The 22,941-nt window shown below is 42.5% G+C and overlaps 1 protein-coding gene across 1 annotated transcript; it reads left to right on the plus strand.

The window, feature by feature from the left end:
• Positions 1–301: 301 nt before the first annotated feature.
• On the plus strand, positions 302–21,063 carry ALKBH3 (alkB homolog 3, alpha-ketoglutaratedependent dioxygenase). The gene is made up of 9 exons (XM_032188046.1): positions 302–371; positions 902–1,017; positions 2,157–2,191; positions 4,088–4,135; positions 5,644–5,747; positions 6,970–7,058; positions 10,061–10,270; positions 17,148–17,246; positions 17,807–21,063. The coding sequence occupies exons 1-9, from the start codon at positions 302–304 to the stop codon at positions 17,897–17,899; spliced, it is 864 nt and encodes a 287-aa protein (XP_032043937.1). The 3' UTR covers positions 17,900–21,063.
• Positions 21,064–22,941: the final 1,878 nt, after the last annotated feature.

The following is a 22,941-nucleotide window of genomic DNA, read 5'->3' on the forward strand; positions in this document are numbered from 1 at the left end:
AAACGGCATTCACTCTCAACCTCTGCTTTGTTGGCTTCCTTCTTAAACCGTTTGCACTTCCATATCTCAGACTGAATCTTTTTATTAATCTCTGTCCGGCTGCGGTCTCGGCGAACACCTTAAAATCCCCGGACCACAACCCGCTAGGCTTTTGGCTGGCTCTATTAACGAAGCTGTTAATTAATCAGCTCCTTCCACACCCAGGCCTCGCTGCAAGCTCCGCAGCCGCCACCAGAGGGTGCCGGGCGCTCAGCCATGCGGCCCGGCCGGGCCTGAGGGGCCGGGCCGAGGCGGCGGCGCCATGGCGGACAGGCGGCGGCGGGCCCGCGTGCAGGGCGCCTGGGCCGGCGGCGCGGCGGGGACAGCCGCAGGCAAGGCCCGGGGCTGCGGGTGGCGGCGGGGGGAAGGCCGGGGGGGCTCCGGGGGGGACCCGCACCTGGGAGTTAATAGTTTTAATGCAGTTTTTTTCATGCCGTAATGACTTCTGTTTCTGTAGTGCTGCGTGTTTAGGACTGTAGAATTCCCTAATGCCTCCATGTATTCCTTCCCACGCTGTCCTATGAAGAATTTGAGTTCCGCCTGTCCCCTTTTCCCCTCTGTTTTTAACTTAATGTTAGCAAAAGGCAGCACGTTTTCTTTGTAAGCACCTGCATTTGGCAGAAACTCATTTAAAAACATTTTCCATTTATCCGTGAATAACAAATAAAAATACTCAAGGCGCTATGCAGCTTTAACTGTTAACGTGACGTAGGTTTGGTTTGTCAGCAGAAGTCTCTGCCAAGCAGAGGAGAATCCTTCAAAGAACGACTCCCTAAGTCCTTCCAGACATGAGCGTTGTGTTTTCCATAGGGTGAAGTGCAATTTCATGCCTTTTTTTTTTTTTTTTTTTCCTTTGCTATAGCACCAAAGGCACCTGTGGCCAGCAGCGTTTCCCCTGCAGGCGCTACTGGACAGGCGTGGATGAAAAAAGGTCAACTTCACGCTCAAAAGCAATTTGTCTTTGAAAAGCCATCAGAGGTAATTAATTATTTAATTAAACGCTTATTGCCAGAATCTCAAGTTCTCTGAAACTTTAAACAATGAGCTGAAAAATTACGGACTTCGACATTAATGATCTTGTATTTTAAAACAAATGAAAAACTCAGCTGAGCTGAACTTTTAGGGGCTTTTATCAAACGTAATTTGAAACTTATGATCTGTCCATCTGTGTAGGTTCAGTCTAGGTATTCATTACATACCTATTCATAGCTACTTTTCATTGTTTGTTTTTTGAAGAACCAAATAATATATTTTCTTAAATATTCAGAACAATGCAATGTTCCTAAGCATGATTTGAGCTCTGTTTTAGTCTCAGGGTATCTGCAATATTTCTGCTGGGGGAAGCATGTGAGATTTGTTTTCTAGGCTTTCCTTTATGGCCCACAAGGAGATGAATGATATTTTGTTATTTGCAGTGGGAAGGTAGTTCCTTGCTTGTGAAAAAAAATCTTGAATGCTTCTTTCTAAGCCAGAAATAGTTGAAAGACCCTTCATGGCTTGAAAGGTTTGGAGACATTCTGGGAAGTTTCTCTCTTCTCTGCAGCAGAGCCCTGGCACCTGTGTAGTACTGTCTTGACTGTTTTACATGCTCATTTACATAGCACCTTGAATTTCAGCCCTCCAATGAGCTCAGAGAAGAGAACCATAAATCCCGAGGGCAACTACAATGATAATATAGGCTGGATTCAACTCCAGCTGCCATTTTAAGCTGTTGATTCCTGTTGTCTAATCTGTTTTACGTTTTGTTAATTGACTGGCGCTGAGGTTTGTTCATCCCTTCTTCTGTACTTGTACATTTTTAATTCTGAATGTAAGGCTAGGATTTCTTTGGTTGCAATTCAGTATTGTGATAATGCAAATAGTTTAGAAAGGGTTGTCCTTTAGGGGGCAGTTGATTGTTAAAATACATCTGGAGTGGTAGCTGCATCTGAGGGTTTCCAGGGGATGCAGTGGAGTGTTGCTGCTTTACCAACTGTCCAGAGGTGTGTTTTTCTCAATGACATTTCAGTCTTCAACTATCTAGAATCACTAGAGATGGCAAAAAGCTCTGTTTGACTAGAGCACGTCAGGTACGTAAGCATTTAGTATTCACCATGTGTTGTCTGGTTACCTTTCAGGTGGAACGCAAGGTTCCTGAGGCAGGTGTGATAGAGTGAGTATACTGCTGGCTATCCATCTAGCTTGTGGCTTTTCTGTCTTTCTGGTTGGGGTGAATATGCTTAAAAGAGTTCTTTCTTTGCTTAAACTGACTATACCTTGGAAGAAATTTTAGTACAAAACGTGGACTTTCAACCCTTTTATCCTGAACTGAGTTTATAGGCAGGAGAGTCCAAGCATGTCTTCGTAGTTTTTGTGGCTTTGGTGTAGCTTTGTAAGTCAGGAAAAATGAATGGTTGGGGGTTCTTGGATAACAGAACCACAAATGTATCTATGTTGGTTAACAATGTACGTTTTCTTAGAAAAGTCCCTGTGTAAACTATACTGGAAATTACTTGCTGTTATCCATGTATGTAACTGGTATGGCACCTCTGCTTCCTTTGAAGGTTCAGAGAAGTAGCTGCTCATAAGCATCACAGTGAAGCTAGATACTTGTAAGCTGTAGATCAAATGCCCTTTCTGTCAAAAATCTCAGGGATTTGCTCAGAGTAAACATGGCATGAAGTATGGCAAGGTGTGGTGGTATATGGTGAAGATACAGATTTTAAAAAATAATTTTGTTTCAGTTTGGTCATCATGATAGTTTTCTTACTAAGTGGTTCCTGTGAGGCAAGTTACGGATCCGTCTCGAGTCGGATTTGCATGTGCTTACCTCAAGGGGTCTGCTGTTAGTTCTCTGCATGCACTTCAGATTAGGTGCTGGGTGGGTGTTCATGCACAGCAGGCACGATTCAGATGCCCTCTGGTGCCCCATGTTCAGCCACCCTCTCACAACTGGTGTGGTAGTGAACTGTTCGTTAATTAGAACTACTTGTGAGAGGTGTTTCCGCCAAGATGCGGGAAAAATCCTGGTGGAAATAGTAACAGTATTTCCCAGCAACACTTAAGAGATTGTAGCAGATACTATGTATCTGCTAGCAGATACTTCCCTTTCAGTGTGAATGATACAGGATACAGATCTTTGCTTCTTGTTTATTAGTAGTAATAAATCTAGGTACTAAGCAAATTCAGTGTGTTAAAAAATGCTCTAAAGGTTCACATGGCTTTATTACTCTTCTTTACAAATTAAATAAAAACTGCAGGGAAAAAGAAAACTGAGCTGCTGTTCTCATTAAAACAAAGTGCTGTAGATAATACTGTATGGTTTATGCTCTGAGTGTATGTGCAATATGGAAAAGAGTATAGAAGTTCTTGTTTATTCAACTTAAATCCAGCACAGTGCAAAACAGTTTGTGATGGTCTTGTGATGATCAGTATACAGATTGGAGCTAGCTTAGGAGAAAAATGAGATTGCAGGTGAAACACAGTTCGTGGGAGAGAAGATAATACTTCACAGCTGTGTAGCTTGTAACAGAGGGTAGAGATATTTACCCTCTGTACCAGCTACACTGGCTTAAATATTGTTTGCATACCTGTAGTTTGGTTTCTCTGTGTGACTGAAAACTGGATTACATGTCCACAGTTAGACTCACGCTCTTTGTGTACCTATAACTGCAAACATCAAGCATAATGGTCAGGGCACAGTTTTCTGTGGTCGTCTCCCTTCGATTCCCTGTGACATCCCTCATTTACTTGTCTCCAGAGCCCTAAAACCATGTATTGAGCCTTGGCTGAAGTGTGAGCGAGAGAGAGGAAGTACACACAAACTCATTTTTTCTGTGACATTCCTGGCTGCCTTAATCTAACCTCTGTCTCTTCAGAACATTTTTGCTTCTCTTAGTACCACAAAGCTTTTTTTCTTTTTTTTTTTTTTTTTCCTTTCTCTCTTTTTTTTCTTTAAGGAAAACTCACCCTAGTGCAGGCTTACAGCAATTCTAGTCCAAGTTGCTCTGTGTAAGATCACTTACTGTTGTCGGTGCGTCTGACAGCTCTTTCTTGTCTATATCCTCAGCAAGCCTGGTGTGTATGAGCTTAGCACGGGACCAAGTGGAGTTTCCAGGTAAGTGGATTACGTGTGTTTTGAAACTTGCTATTTGCTGCTGCTGAACACTGCGGTGATGCTCAGCTTTCTGAAGTCTGGTCTCTGCAGAGTGTTCTGACTTGAGCAAGTGCCTGTTGCCCTTCCTGTGTGTCATGTGTTTAGAGTACCTCTGGAAGTACTGTGAGTATCAGGCACAGCAGAGTTACACAGCTCTGAGCAGCACTGAGGAGATGACATGTGAACCTTTTAACATCTAGCACGTACTACATCTAGTGCTCTTGTCTGGAATAAGGCGAAGGGGCTACATCCATTTGTTCCGTGCACCGCAGTAAGTTGCTGCTTGACATTTGGATTGGTACTCCTGTGTTAGCAAGGGTGTGGGGTCTATGTCATATGTAGCTGAGAGCTACCAAATATGTTTAGATGTAAATATGACTTGTTTTTAATTGATCTAATAAAAGATTTTAAGCAGATGGGCAACTTTGGGGTTGTCCTGTTTACTTCTGTCTTTTGTCTTAGTTATTACAGCTTCTGGACGCTTTAGAGCCTACTTGTTCTGTGATTCCTGCCAACTTAAAAGCATTTTATTTCGCATTGCTGACTTGGCTGCAATATCAATATTCAGTCTTCTTTTTTTTTTTATTTGAACTTAATAGACTTCTTTTTTCCAATATTGGAAAAATGCTTCTTGTGAATTTGTTTGAAAGTTTTCATCTTGTTTCCTTCTAAAACTGCAAATAATTTTTATACAAATTTGAAAAAAGCTTTGACCAGTAGGGAAGAGAGAAAAAAATATACAACCAGTTGTGTTACTTTGCCACTTTCAGGAGTTTATATTTTCATAATATATTGCTGTACTATATATGTATTTTAAAACTCAACAATTGGATTTGACATCTCTTTTTAACATCTTTGCTACCTATTCTTACTGTGGTGTCTTTGGAGCATTGCATTTTCCTAAGGGCAACTTCTCATGAATAGCTTTCCTACTCTGCAGGCCAGCACAGTGGCCAGAATTTTTCAGTGCTGCTGTTAGTACAGTCTAAATATAAAATGTACATATAAAAATATGAAAACTGGAGAGATTAAATGCTTATAGGATTCTTGTGCTTTCAAAAGAAAAGATAGAGTGGTAGTAGTGAAAAAGGGCTATCAAACTCTTAGGTGCCATGGAGATGATGAATTACTTTCAGGCAATTACTTTTCTGTGTTGATTGTTGTACCATAATTGGGGTATGTAATTTTTCAAGTGGAAAGTAAAAAACAAGTAAGGATACCATTTTTTGCACAGTATATGGCTGATTATGGAACTCATGGGTTATTGTTGGTTACATATGTTTTTATAGGTTTATAAAGCAATTAGACATCTTTAGTTAGGGGAGACCCATTAGGAGTTGAGTTCCTGCTGCCTTCTGTTCTGCCTATATTACCTTAAATTCTTTGGGAATCCCAGAAATTAGAGTATTTTATCAAAGCATATATAGAAGTCTTTATTCCTTCCTTCTTTTCTGTATCTTCTTCCTTAGGATTCATTTGATTCCTGGCTTCATTGATTCGGAACAAGCAGATTGGATGTTTGAACAACTCCTCCAAGACATACCCTGGGGTCAGAGAACTCACATCAGACAGGGTAAGGGTGTGTAGACTAACTTTTCAGGTCATTTCCGTGCTAAAATGCACACAGCGCACACCATGTCATTGTTTTTCATTTTACACATTGCCACTCCTTCACATACTTCCTCCCAGGTTTTCCTTGCATAACTGAAAATTACTGCTTATCTTTCAAATCTGTGTCACCGTGTTCCAATTCACAATTATTTCAGCTCTTTCCAAGTTCAAGAGAGATGAAAATTGCCTCTCTGTCTTATAAGTCTTAAAGGATTTCCTTTCTGTGGCATCTTCAGTTCTTTTTCCTGCAGTCTTTTTGAATAAGTCTGTGCTCCATCCCTTTATACCATTTCCCAGTGATGTTGTAAAAACTATTTTCTTTGAGGTTTCTGTTACCAGTAGTATTTTTGCCACTCTCTCTTCGAATTCCAGCAAAGCACACTTCTTTTCCCTTATTTTTGCTTCTTGGTTGCAGTACGAAGTAAGTGAAGAGTCTGCTATTCTGGATTTGTTCACTAAGGGGCCACCTGTTCCAGCTATATTTCTCCTTTTAGGCATGAACGGATATGACAAAATACGTTGGAGTAGTTACCGGTCAGGGCTGGAAAATTTCTTCAACATCTGTGTTTATTGGCTTGTACTGAAGGTAGTGTAAAATGGAGAGTATTACCTGTCAAACGTGAGAAATAACTACCAAGGCAGTCTTTTCAGAAGCTGAAAGTACTTGAACTTGATGTTTGTATTACGCCACAGAACACTTGCATGTTTGACAAAATATTACTTGTTCAGCTTCACTGCTTTCTCTTTCTGTAATGTCCCACTGATGCTGCAGTCCCTGACGCTTCATCCTTTTCGGAGGGAATATCTTGCGGTTAATGCCAGCGTATTGGAACCAGGAGAATGTAAAGCAAACTAGAATTGTAAATAAAATTTCAGTTTCGTTTTGCTACCTTTAATTTATCCAGTCCTTGCCCAGTCTGGCATGGGGATGAGAAAATTGATGTGGCTCCAAGATTTTGGCAAGGGAATACCTTTCTCATATAATCAAAAATGTAGCACAGAGTCTGCTTTTGAGTGATATTCCTTCACTTGGGTTCATTCTGTAATGTAAATCTTTAAGGAACCACTTTTTAACTTCAGGTGAGTGAACAGTCACTTTTTGATTAAGTTTTTTGACAGAATTGTGCTTTTCCATTTTCAAGTTCTTTGATAAAGCAACTGAGAAGTCTTCCTGTTTTTTTCAGAAATGTCTTTTGAGGAGCCAAGGCTTACCTCCTGGTATGGGGAACTTCCTTACACGTACTCCAGGATAACGATGCAGCCAAACCCAAATGTATGTATATTTTTACAGTTTCCTTTTATTATTGTTTACAAAGAAACCCTTTGCAGAGATTGAGAGACAAAACCTTCCTTCTATCCTCTTTTTATCTAGAACATTTGTCAGAATTTCTTCTGTGACCAGCAACAGATTCTAGTGGAAGGTGGACAACTTTGTGAAATAAGCATTATGAGTGGATTGATTGAGAGGAGCATTATTCAGTGGATAAAAGTTTGGAAAAGGAAATTACTGTTCTGTGACAGCTGTTCTGTGACTTACTCTATGCATCTTTATATTGAAGCCTACATAGTTGTACTGAGTTTTTCTTGTAGAGATATAACAACATCAACTACTGAAATATTTATGTTCAGAAACACCTAGATTCAATACAGCTTAAACTTGAATTTAGGCATATTGTTGATTCCTATGTAAATGTTATGAGATTCAGCATGTGACGTGCCTGCTCAGCCACTCCAGCTTGTGTCACACAATTTCCCGTGCTATTTTGGAACAGTTAGAAATCTTCCAAGTGACTTGCTGATGTGTTGGTCGTGTTCAGTTACTCTTGCTGGCTTCCAGCCTGTTGTCCCATCTCTTGGCATTGCTTTGTCTGAAATTACCATGGCAGCAGGCTGCAGTGTCCTGAAGCGTAAATGAAGTGTGAGTACTGAGGGCTGGCTAGGGTTGAAAAGAAAGAAAAGTGTCCCACGTCCTGAACTGCTGCTGGATGGGACACTTCCAGCAAAGCGCAGTTTGAGGGGAGTGGAAAGGTGTTATTTACCAAGATGAGTTGTAAAGATTTTGTAGTTTCAAAAATCTCGTAGTTGGTAGTTTTGTAGTGGGAAAACACGCACTTTTTGTACTTATTCGTGGAATATTATTTTACGTGGACTTCTCTAGAAGCACAATGACTTCAGGGCTTGGAAGTGCCGCCCGCAAAATCATTCTGGTACATGCTAGTCATTTATAACTAGTTCAGAACTGTGTGGAAGCTGTTGCTGCTCAGAGGTTAGACAGAGCCTCTATGCCCCTGGTTCACTATTTCAGTCCAGTTTGCATGAAGTTAAATTAGCCATTGTTGGACCACTGCCATTGTCTGGAAACTGCCTGTAGCCAGCTATAAGGGTAGACTGCACATGGGCACTCTGACATTGTGTTCAGCTTTGTAGGAGGGAGTTCTGCAGCCTAAAAAAAGCCGTGGATGGTACAAACAGCACAGCCCTTACCTGTGGAGTAGGTTTTATATTACAAAAACATCCTCAGTGCCGAATCACCAAATGCAATTCGGTGCACAGCTTCGTCAAAAACAGTTGCCTGCCTTGAACGTTTGATCTGTAGGAGTGATTTAGCTTTGTGCCCCTCATTTTTTGTTTGATAAGGCTGGGTGTGATGGCAGCACTGCCAAGTATGATCCAGTGCTACTGTGCAAATAAACTTTTGTATTAGAAAAAAGTGTCTTTGTAAGCAGTGACATAGTTGGGGATGTAGTAATGTATCACAACAAACTTACTTCCACTCCTGCAGGTTTACTGTGAAGTTTCCACTGCATTGTAAAATTCAGTATATAACATTTTTACCAATAATACTTTTGTGATAGGAATTGAGGGAATCCAGTCCGTTGGGTCACTAGGAAGTGCTTCCAGTCATTCTCTTTGGACTCGTCTGTGATTGCATAGCATGTTGGGCACATGCTGCAGCTCTGGAGATCCTGTGTTTTGTCCTTCAGGCAACCCAAGTACAAGCTATCGCGTTTTTGGGTGCTGGTACTGATTTCCCTACATATCCCATAGCTACAGGCTGTGTTCATGTATAATTAATTATTCACATGATGCTTAGTCATTGACGGGGTGACTTATCTAGAAGAATACCAAACAGAGAAAGATGACACGGTGAAGGCTTCTGTAGTGTAGCCAATAGTTTAAAAACCCTCTAAACATGGGTAAGCATGGAAGGGCAGTGGTGCAGAGTTGATTATTTGAGGTGGATACTGGGAAATAACTCCTGCTCTCTGTTCCTTCTGCCAGTGTTTGCTGAGAGGTTTGGAATCAGTTCTTTGTCCTCTCTTGATCTCTGTGTTTCTGCTTATATAATGGGCAAAATATTCTGGCCGACATTGCTCTGAGCCTTTTTTTCTCTTTTCTTTTAGCTTATGTAGTACTTAAAAGCACTCTGACAGCTGAAAGTCATGATGTAAGTTTGTAACATTGAATAGTGATTCACTGGACTGAGCTGTAATGGAATGCGCAGAGCTGCCACGGGCTATGGGCGCAGCAAGATAGTAGCAAAGGGAAGGGGGAAATTCGGGGCCTGTGCCATCCATTTTGCGGCTCACTGAGAAGTTACACAGCTGAAGTCAAAGCCCCAAAAGAAGATGAGCGGGGCTCAGCACGCTGTGCTGCTGGAGCTGGGAGCAGAGGGCCACGCTGTGGAAGCGTTAGGCCAACTGTTGGCTCTTGTTCTGGGTCACCTGCGGGGAATGGAGAGGGATTTACAGGGACACCAGCTGCAACTTTTTGGGTGTGCTGTGCCCACCAGCAGTGGTTAAGTAACTCAGGTGTTATCAGCCCCACATGTTAAACTCTGCTAGCTTGGCCAGGAGATTAGAGCAGACAGATATGCATGGGAGAGGTTGCAGAGTTTTTGTTCTGGTTAAGAACTGCTGGTGTTTATCTATGCTCAGTTCAAGCAGATTTTACTCTATCCACTTCCTCACTTTTCAGTTCATTGAGGTGGCTAGCGGCTGCCACTAGCAGGCAGACTGGCTTCTTATTTTTAAGAGGTGATTTAGTGTTGACCCATAGGTAACAAGCATACTTTGCAGAAAGCCTGTTCCTCAGCTTTACTAAAAATTTGATAAAAATTGTTCAGAGGCATTTGTTTGGCTTCGGGTTCATTGTGGTGAAAGTGCAGTATGTTTTGTTTCTTATCCAAGAGTAGTTTTCCCCTTGTGTCCTGCTGTTATTGCCTGCTGCCCAGCTTTCATTGTATTTACCTGACTCCCTCTGTGCTGATTGCAGTGGCATCCTCTGCTGACTATGCTAAAGGAGCGCATTGAAGAGTTCTCTGGCTATGCCTTCAACTCCCTGCTCTGCAACCTGTACCGAAACGAGAAGGACAGCGTAGACTGGCACAGTGACGACGAACCATCGCTGGGAAAAAATCCCATCATTGTCTCGCTTAGCTTTGGTGCTACCCGGACCTTTGAGATGAGGAAGAAACCCTCCCCCGTGAGTGTTCTTATTGCAGTGAAAGAGTCCAAACTCATTTGTTTAGTCCTTTTCCTCTGTTTAGAGAACTTAATAACTACAAACATTTAGTTATGTTAGCAATTAGTGGAAACACTCATAAAGTTCTGGGGAATAAGTGTAGGAATCAAAAAAACCTGTTACATGGAACATGACATCTTCAGGGTGGGCATGTAACCACTCTAATAATGTGCAGCAATGTAGTGCTGCAGTGAAATTGCAACCTAGTATTTTGCCCTGATAAGGTCCTTTCCCATTACTTGAAATCAGCGATGTCAGAAGGGAGCTTTCACTATCTAAATGAGCCATAGATTCAATGCTGTTTTGTAAGCCCCAGTAATGGTGTAATTCATAGTGTATGTGTTACGCAGAGTAGTTCTGACCATTCCTGTAAGTAAAAATCCCCTAACATTGTCTGAATTTTGACTTGTGCATGTTCAGGCTGAGAGCCAATGAAGAGCAGGAAAGAGCAGCCCATTTCTTTTACCTAAAATACCAAACTGTGGTATCATACTGCACAGACTAAACAGGGATCGTTACTTTGATAGGAGGCATGTGTGAACATCCTCTCAGGAATTAGTTTCTGATTCGGTAGAGAATACTCTTTCTAGAAAAAATGCTGTGTAACAGGCATTTAAGCAACAAGTAACTTAGCACTTAGATTTTGCATTATTGAAGTAAAGGGATCGCATTCTTCTGCTGAAAGTACAAGCCTCATTGTAGGGTATCCTGCTTCAGATGTCTGTTCTGTTTGTTTTCTGTTATGTGGTGATATTCTTGCTGTGAACTCAGAGGAAAACTCTGAGGAATTTTTTTTTTTTTTAATGTAGTTTGAAAAATGCAGTCTGAAAAGCACTTTGGGATCTTTGAGAAGCTGTTTGCTGTCTACTTACATTCTTAATTATTCTGAATAAACTAGTGCAGAAAGCAAAGGTGGACAGTACCAACCTATAAACTGTGCCCTGGGGTATTGAAATGTGCCCTTGAGGAGTGACAGAGGGGTCACCAAGTCGTGAACAAAAAAGGTCAGGATTTGAATCAGAAAACTAAATAATTTGTGTTTTTCACCAGCTCTTTAATGTGTGAGTTTTGTTGCCTGAAGGGAGTTTAACCCTGTGGTCCTTGAGCATGAGATGACATAACCGGAGCATTGTGTCATTGGGCATAGCATGAGTAAGTGTCTTTGATTCTGTGATGATAACATAATGTCAGCTGGAAAGTTCATCCCTCTGGGAAGCTGTAAAGGGTGCCCAGGTTCATTTCCAGAGCGCATGTCTTCCTTTCTGATGGATCAGAATTAAAGCCACCTAGATTGCAGTATAAACTTTGCAATTTCCCCCTAAAAATTGAACGCAGTTCTTGAGCAAGATGTCCATTTGCTCTTTTCTCAAAAGACACCTGCTATGTGTAAAGGGGGAAGTTCAGTCCGTGCCACTCACAATTAGCCACTTTATTTGATCTGTACTGTATGGTTTCTTCCCTTTTCTTCCTGAGGTGGGTGATTTTTTTAAATGTATATATCCCTCAAGTGCTCCTCATTTTTTTTTCTTTAGTGTCTTTGACCTGATATTTCTGACTAGCTCGGTCTTGTTAAATATAAAGTGCATTCCTTTTGCAACTGTGACATACCTGTTTCTAAAATAAGATCCCCACGTGCAGAGTGATGTTTGAACAAGTTGCTATTAACTGTGTATCATGTGCCTAAGGGAATTTGTACTTAAAATTATATGTCACGTTACGTATTCTTTGTGCGTTCCAAAAGCCTGCAATTTTCTGAGAGCATCCTATGACACTAGGTGCTTTGCCAAGTGGGAGTTACAAGACGCCCTGATGGAAATTACAACCTTTCAGGCTGTACCACCAAAGAAGTAATTTTCATGCTCCATTGTAATGTAGCATTCCATTAAAGGAAAAGTTAAAGTTGATTGTGGATACTAGAAGTTTGATCAGTACTTTGTTAAAAGCAAGTTACAGGGACAGGGGTAGCCTAGGGAAGGGGGATTTAGATTTACAATCATCACAGGCATCTCAGGCTCTTATCTGGTTTGTAATCTGCCATTATTCCTACGTCAGGTTTTCCAGAGGTAGTCTTCACTGAGGGAGGAAAAGAGAAAGCAAATCCTTTTCCTCCCCAAATTAAGCCTCTTTGGGGACCCAGATTCTAGCAATGCTGATTTTAGAGTTTGAAAGGCCTTCATTTCTCTCTGTTGTAAATGCTTTTAAGTCTTTCGAGATGAAAGGTGTCATGAAAAGGTAAGATGAGAAATACTGTGCTAGAGGCTCACCGTGGATAAGTGATGCTGGGAAAAAACTGAAGCGATTGCCTGTGTCTGATCATGTACTGGGTACAAAACAGCATGTACCACGAGTCAGGTAGCGTCGTGTAGTGCAATTGAGGAGTACTAAATCGGAGCCTTTGGAGACTCCAGCTCATATTAGTGACTGTCTGTACAAGTAGTGTCCAAATTTAACTGTGGATGAACCTCTTAGGGAATAAAACCCTATTTCTCTAAGACAACTATAAAAAAAAAAGACAGTTAATGTTACTAGGCTTTTTTTTTGGTTTGGTGTCTATTTTTTTTGTTTGTTTTTTTGTTGCTGCTGCTGCATGTTTGTGTGAGATTTTTACATTCGTGTTGCAGAAATTTGAAGTTTCTGTAGGCAATATTGAAACTGCCACTAAAAGAAATCTTCCTGTCCTTGGAGGAGGAAAAATAAAGTTGTTTAGGTGCAAGTGGCATTATTGTTGTTGTTGTTATTTAAACTGTTCCAGAGTGAGGTTAAAGAAAGGTTCAGTCTGCTGTTGTTTTTGATGACTGCTGCAGTGGATGAATAAGTGTTCACTACATAATAGGGAATGAGTACAGACAGTCGTGCATGGCCTACATGAATCCACATTGCAAACATCCCTTCTGAATAAGTCGAAATAATTTCTACCCAGATTTCAACCCAGAGCATGTTAAAAGAACTAATAAAAAGCTGCATATGTTTTGGGAGCCAAATCCCTCCCTGGAGTTGTTAAGGAGACTTTTCATGGAAGTTAACGTGATTCCAGGAAGTGTTTTTGTTCACCCACTGGTGTTTTTCAGCATTCTTTTTTCTAAACACTGCCTTTTCTGTTTATTTGGACCAGTTGTGTGGTTGTATGTGATGTTTTGCCTATGCTTTCAAGGGTTTCTAGGGTTTTTGGATGCTTACTTGGTAGTCCGAAGCCTATAGTGAAGTGATCTCATTTCTTCTAGTTTTTGCTTCTAGTCCCATTAAGTTATTTAATTTTTTTCTTGCCCCCTCGTTGCTCCCCGGTTGCTGTAGCTCCTGCCTGTGCTGGAACCAAGAGGCGAATGCTTTGTTTTGGAGCTGTGATTCATACTCAAGTCACACGCAACCTGCTGGCTAAGTCAGTGAGCCCTCTCCTGCTGTCCCACAGCATACCTGTCACCTCAGCCCTACCACCTCCTTTCTGCTCTCCACACCGCCCCGAGGCCCTGTCCCACTCAGACCTGACTCAGCCGCCCTACTCCAGAGGAACTGATTTCCCTGCGTTACGTGGGTCATCCTGATCCAGCCTCAGCACCACTTGTACTGCTGCTTATCACTGCTCAGCTCAGACAGCGCCAGCTTATCTGATCAGGTCCTTTTGGGAACTGATTTTAGTTAAGGGTGGTGTTTGATGTCCCAGTAAGCTCCCGTGTCCTGCTGGGGGCTGCTCTGCAGCAGAGGTCTGGGTGCCACACGGACCGGTTCGGTGCAGCTGCCCACCAAACTGCAGTGTGAGCTGTGCGTGGAGTTAGGAAGGCAGCTGTCAGGTTCATCTGTCACCTTCGTCTGTCTGTAGCCAAGGAAACTGATGGCTGCTGGGCAAGGGAGGGATTTTCGTGCGTACGTTAGATAACAGCAGGATGTTCGTGGTGTTCTCAGAATCAGCCTTCAGATGGGTCTGTCCTTCAAAAGAAACATTAAAACAAGGTCCTTCTGTCCTTGAGTAGCTCTTCTAGCAGAAATTAAAGAGGCCCTAGTACTTTTGGAAACAGAAAAATAACCCTTGGTGTCCTAACAGGCCTAACTGAAGGCTGACAGGAGTAGATGGAGCACGGTAGAAACTGAGCCTTGGATCAGGACGGGGTCGGAGTTGGACTTTTGGATTGCCATACAGGAGGCTTGCTTCCTTGGCTTTCCCCACCGGTGTTGGCAAGACTTGAGCAGCTGTAGGCAAGTAGAGGAAAAGAGGCGAGCACTTTAAGGGTACCATACCACACTTGCAGAATGCAAGGTCATCAGCAGAAAGACAGAGTGTAAAGATAGTCCTGTGTAGGTGAGTGGGTGCGTTACATGAGGAAAGGGCAATAGGCCTGGTACTTGGGCTTCTAGATGTTTTCTATATATTCTGTATTCTCTATATATTCTAGATATTTTCCCTTGCTTACCTTTTTGTTTTTAATACCTTTTTAAGAAAAGTAATTGACGGAGTCCAGGAATGCTTCCAGTTTTTATATTGATGGCTTCCCATCCATTCATACTGAGCTTTTGTCACTTACTACCTGTAGTTCCTTGGATTAAGAATAGGCATCAAGAATAAGTTTCCTTCATAAATTTCCTGAGCTGTGAAACCCAGCTGAGTCTCCTGCATGTCTGACATCAGCTCTAAAGAGAAAAGTTCTGAAGTGAGATTTGGTGGATGTGTTAGTATAGACACATGATGCGTCTAACTTCACTGGCTGTGCAAAACCAATGGACGTGCAATTCTGTTTTCTAGGTAAAACTAAGTTCAGATGTCACATCTGAAATGGAAAGAAACTTCTGCTTTTACATACTCTCTTTTCTAAGCCAAAAGGATGTTTTCTTCTAAATCATTTATCTTAGAAGATTCATTTCAGTTGCGATGAGCAAGAGACAAAAATAAACCCACTGTTGTCCTTCCACAAAGTGAAACGGTGTAATGCAGTGAAATAAAAAGAGCCATGCACTGCTATTGCACTGCTTTTCATCAGCGGTCATGTTTGAGATCTATTTTTGAAATTCCCCTTGTTTCATCTGTTGTTTTAAAAAAAACATTTTTGGCATTGTGCTTTACTTCTAATAGAGCAAGACAAATGCCTCTTAATTCCAGGAACTTAAAAATATATTTTGCAAATGGACGTTGTCTTCATGGAGAATGAAAATACTACAGGTGATTCTCGGTGCCTTCTGCAACTCTCATTTCAGAGGTTTAGTGAGCTTAACTAACGGCTGAAACAGCCTCAGGCCCTGAGGTATCCCCAAGAAATGCACAAACCCAGAATTGCCATGACTGCCAGTTGTGCTAGCAGTATCGAATAACCTTGTTCTGTCACACTGTGGCTAACTTCTAGTCCCAGAGTTGAACAGAAAGTTGCAAAGATGCTGGTTAATTACATGAAGTGATGCTTTTAGTTATTGGGAGTTGATTTGACCCCAATCAAGCTCTTTTGCATAAACAAAAAAAATGATTTGGTGAGCTCTTTGGAAAATAAACATCTCTGCTTCTAGATGCAGTGGTATAATAACAAATATATTTTGAATAACAAATTTTCATTCAGACTGTTTGCTATATGCAGCAAACTCAGAACAAGGTTAACTCTGTATTTGGACTGTGTAGTCCTTGAAAATGAGAACCTGTCACTTTTTTTTTTTTTTTTTTTTTTGCTTGGAAAAAGTTTATCATCTGCTTTACTATTTCAGGCTATCTGATGCATTCTTTAACTTAATAATAAAAGACCATGAGTCTCCTCCCTTTCAACACTAATTAAAATATTTTCTCTAACCCTCTCTTCCCCCAAATAACCCCTGTGTTTGGAAGGTGATTTTCTACTAGAAACTTCCCTGAATTCCTCATTTCAGAGAGTTGCTTTCCATTCTTCTTTGGCAGCTTTCAGATTTGGCAGTAGAGATCTACAAAAGGCTAACTATGTACTTCCATTTTATATTTGGGGAAATAGTGGTTTTCTTATTCACACTTTAATGAAATAATCCAAGCTCCAGTACGAAGTAGTCAACATGTTGAATAGAAGTTTTGCAGCAAGTTTTTGCAACTGTTGAAGGCTAATACCAGAAAATAGTGAAGAGTACACAGAGCATTATAATATCTGCCCAGGTGGCAGTCTGGAAGATGGTGCATGTCAGGCAGAGCGTGATCTCGTGAGGATGCTGCTGTTGTGATAGTGAGGCTTCCCTAAGCAACTGGACTCAGCAGGGTGGTGGTCCAGAGTAAAACTGGAAGGAGTAGGGCAAAGAAATAGAGTTACTACTCTGACTGACACCGTTTGTGTCAGGCTACTACTGGTGTGTTGCTACATTTGGTTGTGGTAGTTGTGTTTTAAAACAGTTGTGCGTAATCTGAAGGCTTAACCAAAGTTTTGCAAATGAACTGCGTCTTCTAGGTGAGCAGCCTGGCTTGCTTAATGGTGATGAAGTTTAAGAGAACCTGAAACAAGACAAAATGAGAAGAGGAAGATGTGCATTTTGGATAAAGTAGTTAACCATTGGAATCATGGTTATGGTTGCAGAATGTTTCCACACAGAACTGTTCAGTTCAAGTGGATGTTCCCAAAACATTTGCAGCTTTGCTCCAGAATTTTGCACGGGACTTAGGAAGCAGTTGTTGACCTTCACCAATGTTATACAGACAGTGAGATGTAATGGCTTTCCATCCTGAAAATGTTCAGCTCCTCAGCTCCTTTTGAAATATGGTTGCAGAGAAGTCTAGTTAGACTTCCTGAGCTCATAAAAGCTTCCTTTTGTCCTTTCCCCTCCCTGTTTTTTAAGCTCTGCTATAGAGGACTAAGGACTGATTTTCTACCAGAAGCACTTGCCTGCGTCTTCAGTGTTCTGTGTTTCTTTTTAGGAAGAGAATGGAGACTATACTTACGTAGAGAGACTAAAAATCCCACTTGATCATGGGACTCTGCTGATGATGGAAGGAGCTACCCAGGAGGATTGGCAGGTAAGAAATCCTTGGCACTGCTTAAGAGCTTTATTTGCAGCACAGTTCTCTAAATGTGTGCAAAGCACTTCCATGAAGGTAGGCAATACTCGGCTTCCAGTGAAACAATTATTTCACAATGCTTTCTACCTCAGAATTTCAAAGCACCATACAAAAATTATGCAGTTTTATTCAACTGCTAAGTGATACAAGGAATCAGCTCACATGCTGATGTTTCAGCATTTAAGTTCAGCGGTGAATGTTGCAGCCTGCAGCTGAAAAAGCAAAATCCATTTAGGAGCTTAGAATATAAAATTGTTGAACTTAATTTAACAAGGCTACAGTAATCTACAAAAGACCTTTATTTCCTCAGTAGCCCTGAGCAGTCAGAACATGAATGTTTTGCCTTAACTAAATCTTTAGAAAAGTTCATGAAAAGCCATTACAGAACATTAAGGGTTTTTTTTATGTTGTTTGATTACCTGTATTTTAAATTCACCAGCTCATAAGTTGTTTTTTTTTGTGTCTGTGTGTTTGTTTTGCTTTTTTTTTTTTTTTTTTCCCCATAATGCCACTTACAGCATCGAGTGCCTAAGGAATATCATTCCAGAGATGCACGCATCAACTTGACCTTTAGGATCATTTATCCAGAACCTGGTGGAGTTTGGAAGTGAAGAGGCACTTTGGGCGTTGCTGAACACACAGCAGATCAAGAGCCTCAGTTGCCTACGTGTTTTACAGGAGCAGAGTTCTGTGAAATATCTGATGGGGAAAAAAACTGATGTCATGAAGGTCTTTGACAATCAGAAGTTACCTGTTATGCGGACAGCGTGGTTTTGTTTTCAGAAATGGTATGCCTTTAGATGATACTAAATCACAGGCTTTGTTTGTGCAAAGATGATGATCATTCCTAAAAGAAACGGAATCTCTGAGAGGTACTGACGGGAGCAGAACGATTCAGTGAGCAGTTATTTTTGCACCTTCTCATCTCCCATTTCTCCCCAGATGGTGATCTACGTTCAAGTGACACAGATCCAGGAAATGTTCAGGATTTTTATGTAAAGCCAGCTATCTGTGCGCTGTGTGTGTAGAAATGGGAAAGCTGCACTCTGTGATTTCTGAGTGTTAGTCGCTTCACCGAGGGGTAATGCATTGCTTTTTGTTTGTAGGTTGCAAGAGTCTTTTGCAACAAAGCAGTCAGTTTTGTTAGTTATAAAACTGCTTGAACTAGACTTGTGCCTAGTAGAACAGTGGGTCGAGGCTTTCTTCGGCTATGTTCTCTATGGGCAGATTTCGGTCCTTACTGCTTATTTGTGTAGACAAGTCACAAGAGGGCAAGGAACACAAACATCTTAGCCATGAATCTTATCAGCTAGGTCAAAACTACCGACTTCCTGAGTGCTAACAGTCTTCCATCCCTGTTGGCGTAGTGAGAACCATGCTATCTGCATGGTTCTCACTGCAGCAATAGCATCCCCTGTCCCGGATCAAAACGCTGGTTTGGTATCGCTTCGCTTTCTGTTTGAAGCAGGATCTAAGCACGGGGAAATACTCTGTGCCTTGTAACACACTGGCAAGCTGCTTTAATGCAAGAATAAGCAGGTGGTTGGAAAATGCCTGTCTCTTCGTAGCCAGCATTATCTGTAGTTTAAAGTTGTTCTGGACAAGAGCAGTCAAGTTGTTAACACTCAGTTATGCCTATTTTTAAAGGTACTGGTGACCTAAAGGACAGGCTGTCGAGTCGTTTCATTCCCTGTATTCTGAAATTTGGCAGAAGCGTTTTCTTTGTATATCAGACAAACTTATTAGGAGATTCTCTATTTAAAACACCATACAGATTTTGAAATAGCTTATTCTTCTAAAATGAATGCATGGTATTGGGAAACTTATTTTGTTATCTAATAATTTCTTCACTTTTATCCCAGTTCCTAAAGCAATATGTTTTTGGAAATACATTTGAAATAAGTTTCCAATGTAATATTAATTTCTTGTACTTGAATCTAAGATATGGACTCAGTGATGTATGTTTTGAGAACTCATGTTGAAGCAGGTGGAGTTTACTTCAAAATTCATTTTCTTCAGGTAGCTGGTGCTTTGCTTATGTCCCTGTATGTGTGCCCAGTTGTTGCAGTCCTTAAAAAGAGTGTTTTTCCGTAACCGAAGGGCATCTCATTTCTCCAGGTATTCTGACTAGGCAACATGTTAGCCTTTAGTAGTTCATACAAGCTACATTTGTTTATACTTTTTGTTTAAAAGCAGTCATGCTGCAAGGAGCAGTAGTGGATGGAGACTAGTGGCAACTTCTTAAACCCACAACCTGAACCTATGGAAATCGCAACTTGTTTGAATTCAATGGAGCCACGATGCACAGGCAGGATCCTGGAGGCTGAAGCTGTAGAGGAAAACAAACAGTTCCTTGCTTGCTTTCTCAGTTTCAATTCATAATGTTAGCAAACTGTGTTGTAATTTTGCTTATTTGGGTCAAACTGGAAGAATACAGAGGCTTGCCCCTCAAAATAAAACGATTTAAAAGAGGAATGCTGTATCCCACGGAGCTCTCTGGGGGTGACATCACTTTATTGCTGCTGTCTGTGTGCCGGCCGTGCTGCTGCTCGTATCCTAAGCAGGATGACGGTGGGGAGAAGGCACGTAGCGTGGTTCCTCCCCCTGGCCTGCGAGCCCTGACTGCGAGGGGAACAGTTGGCACAGCGGTCAGGTTTCTTTGTGCCAGCTGGGAAGTTGTGGGTCCTTCCTTCCTCCCCCCACCTCCTCCCAAAAATGTCACCTAGCCAGGTGGCAGCAGATTGCAACCTCCTGCCTGCCGGAACCGCAGGAAATGGCTGCGAGCAGAGGAGATTCCAGCCCACATCTCCCCAGGAGATCTTTCTGCGGGGATGTTTTTCTCCTAGGTAGAAATCTGGTCTTTAATACTGCAAAAGCACTCCCATGGTTCCCAAAGAGGATGTGTGCAAAGGTAGGGTTTTTAAAGGTTTTTAACTCTGGTGTTGTTTTCATGACACCCAAAGGCTTGAATTTTAACTGGAGACTGGCCAGCTTGAGAATTTGGAGTGGTGCTGTTCAGCTCTTCCTGCTGTTGGAGTCAAGTGCACAGCGTGAGGTTTACATACTGCATAAACGTGTAGGTACATTCTAGGCTTTAACTTAAAAGCAGCCGGAGGAACTTTTCCTCTAGTTCTGTGGATTTGAAAACAGTATCTCTAAAAATGCTGTCCAAAGGGTTTATTTTCCAGTTCCAAGGTTTTCTTCCTTCCCAGGACTGTTTTGACAGTACAGGAATCCCAGCCAGCAGCTTACTGAAAAAGTTGTAAACTCAGAATTCATTACAATAATACAAAGTAAAATACATTGCAGGACTGTTTGGTTTATCCAAACCCAAATGCTTTTACATGCACGAAGAATTCAGAGTTTGAATATTCAGATAATTGAATATTCAAGCGCAAACTCTTGATGAGGCTGGGGGACACCTGATTAAATATTGCAGTGTTGGGCCGTACCAGGTTGATCTGTGCATGTTCTGTTTGAAATCAAGAGCAAAGTTCATCATTTCTCTTTTTCAATAAAAAAAATATCTTTATTTTTGGTTTTGATTAGTTGTTAAGCAGTACGTAATTTAATTCTCCGGTGTCAGATTATTTCTAGCTGTGTATTTTCCACTTGTCGTGACTGACGGGTTTAATGTAGCTACCTGAAATTTCCTTCTGACAGCAGTAATTTAGAAAGAGACAGGGTGCCAGGAAGGGGTTAAGAAACCAGAATTTTTGTGCCACAATACTGGCAGAGTACAGAAGATTGTTCTCCTGGGGTTCAGGACAGAAGACGGACGGTGGGTGCTGCAAATCCATAATACCTCCTCGTCGAGTGCCGGTCCTATTGACTTAGCTAAAAGGCATTTAATACCCACTTTGCCTTTTCTGGTCATAAACATTTTCAGACTGGATATGAAATCTGCCTCACTCTGTTTTGTTTTTGAAGTGCTTCTTATAAATGCTCGAGGTTCCCATAGCAACCTGTGCCATTTGTTTAAATCGGAGCTCGCCGGCCTGTCCTCCCCGCACCGAACTTCTGCTGAGATCCTGCCGGTATCGTCTCATTTTCTTGGCATGCCCGAGAGCGGCTTGGAAGTGGCTCCACAGCAGCTCTGGGTAAAAACGCTGGCCCTTCCCGAAGGGCCACTCACTCAGCAAGATGACAGATGTGTGCTTTCTCGCTTGTCGACCTATTTGATTTACCTCCTGCTCTTCCCGCATAGCATTTGGCGCGGCTCTGGGAGTTACTCCGTGCTCCTGTCAAGCACAGGTTGGCTGCTCCTGCCCTGAGGACACGTCTCCAGGTAGCTGGACACCCTGTTTTAAGGGAAGGGAGCGGGTAGCATAGTGTAAAATTTTAATCAGAATAAAGAGTGAGGAGGTCTGTCTCGCAGGGCCCCACGTTTCATTTAGATTCTCCAAGGGAAACAAAGCCTCCTTGTGTTCCAGTCGCTCAGGAGGCTTTTTCTGGCTGAGCGAGACTTCAGATCCCAGGGGATCACCTGGAGAGACAGCGTTCATTTGATCCAGAGCGGTGCTCAACCAAAACCTATTTCTGCCTGTAGCTGCCTGCACAACTGCTCTGCCGTCACCGCGAGGCTGTTACCTGCTCAGTCCCACGGCGTAAACCCCCACTGGAGCAGGCTGGCGGTGCAGCTCAGCTGAGCAGGGAGCTACCTGTGCCAGCCCTCCACCCGGGCGCGCTTCCAGCAATTCCCTTGTGCCAGGGCAGGCTGCCACGCAGCCCTGCGGGGACTGATGCAGGGAGCTGAGCCGGCCGAGCGCGGTCCCTTGGAGCAGAGCAGGGCAGAAATCAGGCAGCACGGCCAGGAGAGCCCCGGCGCTGCGTGGGATGGAGCCGTGCTGGTGACTCGCTGCTGGATGTTGGGGCCTCGCCGCGGCTGGGTGTGCTGCGGGAGGACTTCTTGCCCTCAGGAGCTTGTGATGCAGAGAGCAAAAGATGAAGCAGGAGCAGAGACGTGACTTGCTGGAGGGCAAGCGGGAGCGTGAGGAAACCCTTCGGGCCTCGGTGCTGCCACGGGTACAATCCACAGCTGAGTGTGGGCTGCTTCGCCCTGAAGGCTCTCCGTGTTGCACCGGGCGCTTTCCTCTTCTCTTCGGTCACCTCCTCAGTTAGCTCCTGCCTTGGCCTCCCTCACCTGCAGCACAATGGCTCTGTTCTATCATAGAAAAACTTCCCGGCATCCAGGTCAGTCCTCAGCTTTGAGGACAATTGGCTTTCATCTGGCAGGGATTTGATTACTCTTTTTTTTTTCTTTCTGCTTGTCAGCGTTAGCATCGCATTGGATCCTCTCCTCAAGGCAGGGCTTTGGCCGCGGGGACAAGTGGCATTCAGCTATTTACTGGTGTCACTTTCGCAGATTTTGCCTGAAGTCCCTGAAGAGGGTTAGATGGATTAAACAACTTTCTGCAGGATACGGTTACCTGAGGCCTGGTGGTTCATTGCTGAGAAACTTTCCGTTTTCATCCCCAGACTCCAGCTGATTTCTTTCTTCACTACTTGTAAATAGGCTTAAAAGGAGAGGGGGAAAAAAGGAAATGTGTTCTGCTGTGTGAAATACCTGGGTGCTCTGCAATGTTTGCAGGCACAGAAGAAAATGGAAGATCAAATACTTCAGGAGTGCTGGGATCCCACCTGTGGCACCAGC

The sequence above is a fragment of the Aythya fuligula genome, chromosome 5 (genome assembly GCF_009819795.1).
Source record: "Aythya fuligula isolate bAytFul2 chromosome 5, bAytFul2.pri, whole genome shotgun sequence".
In the NCBI taxonomy this organism is placed as follows: Eukaryota; Metazoa; Chordata; class Aves; order Anseriformes; family Anatidae; genus Aythya; species Aythya fuligula.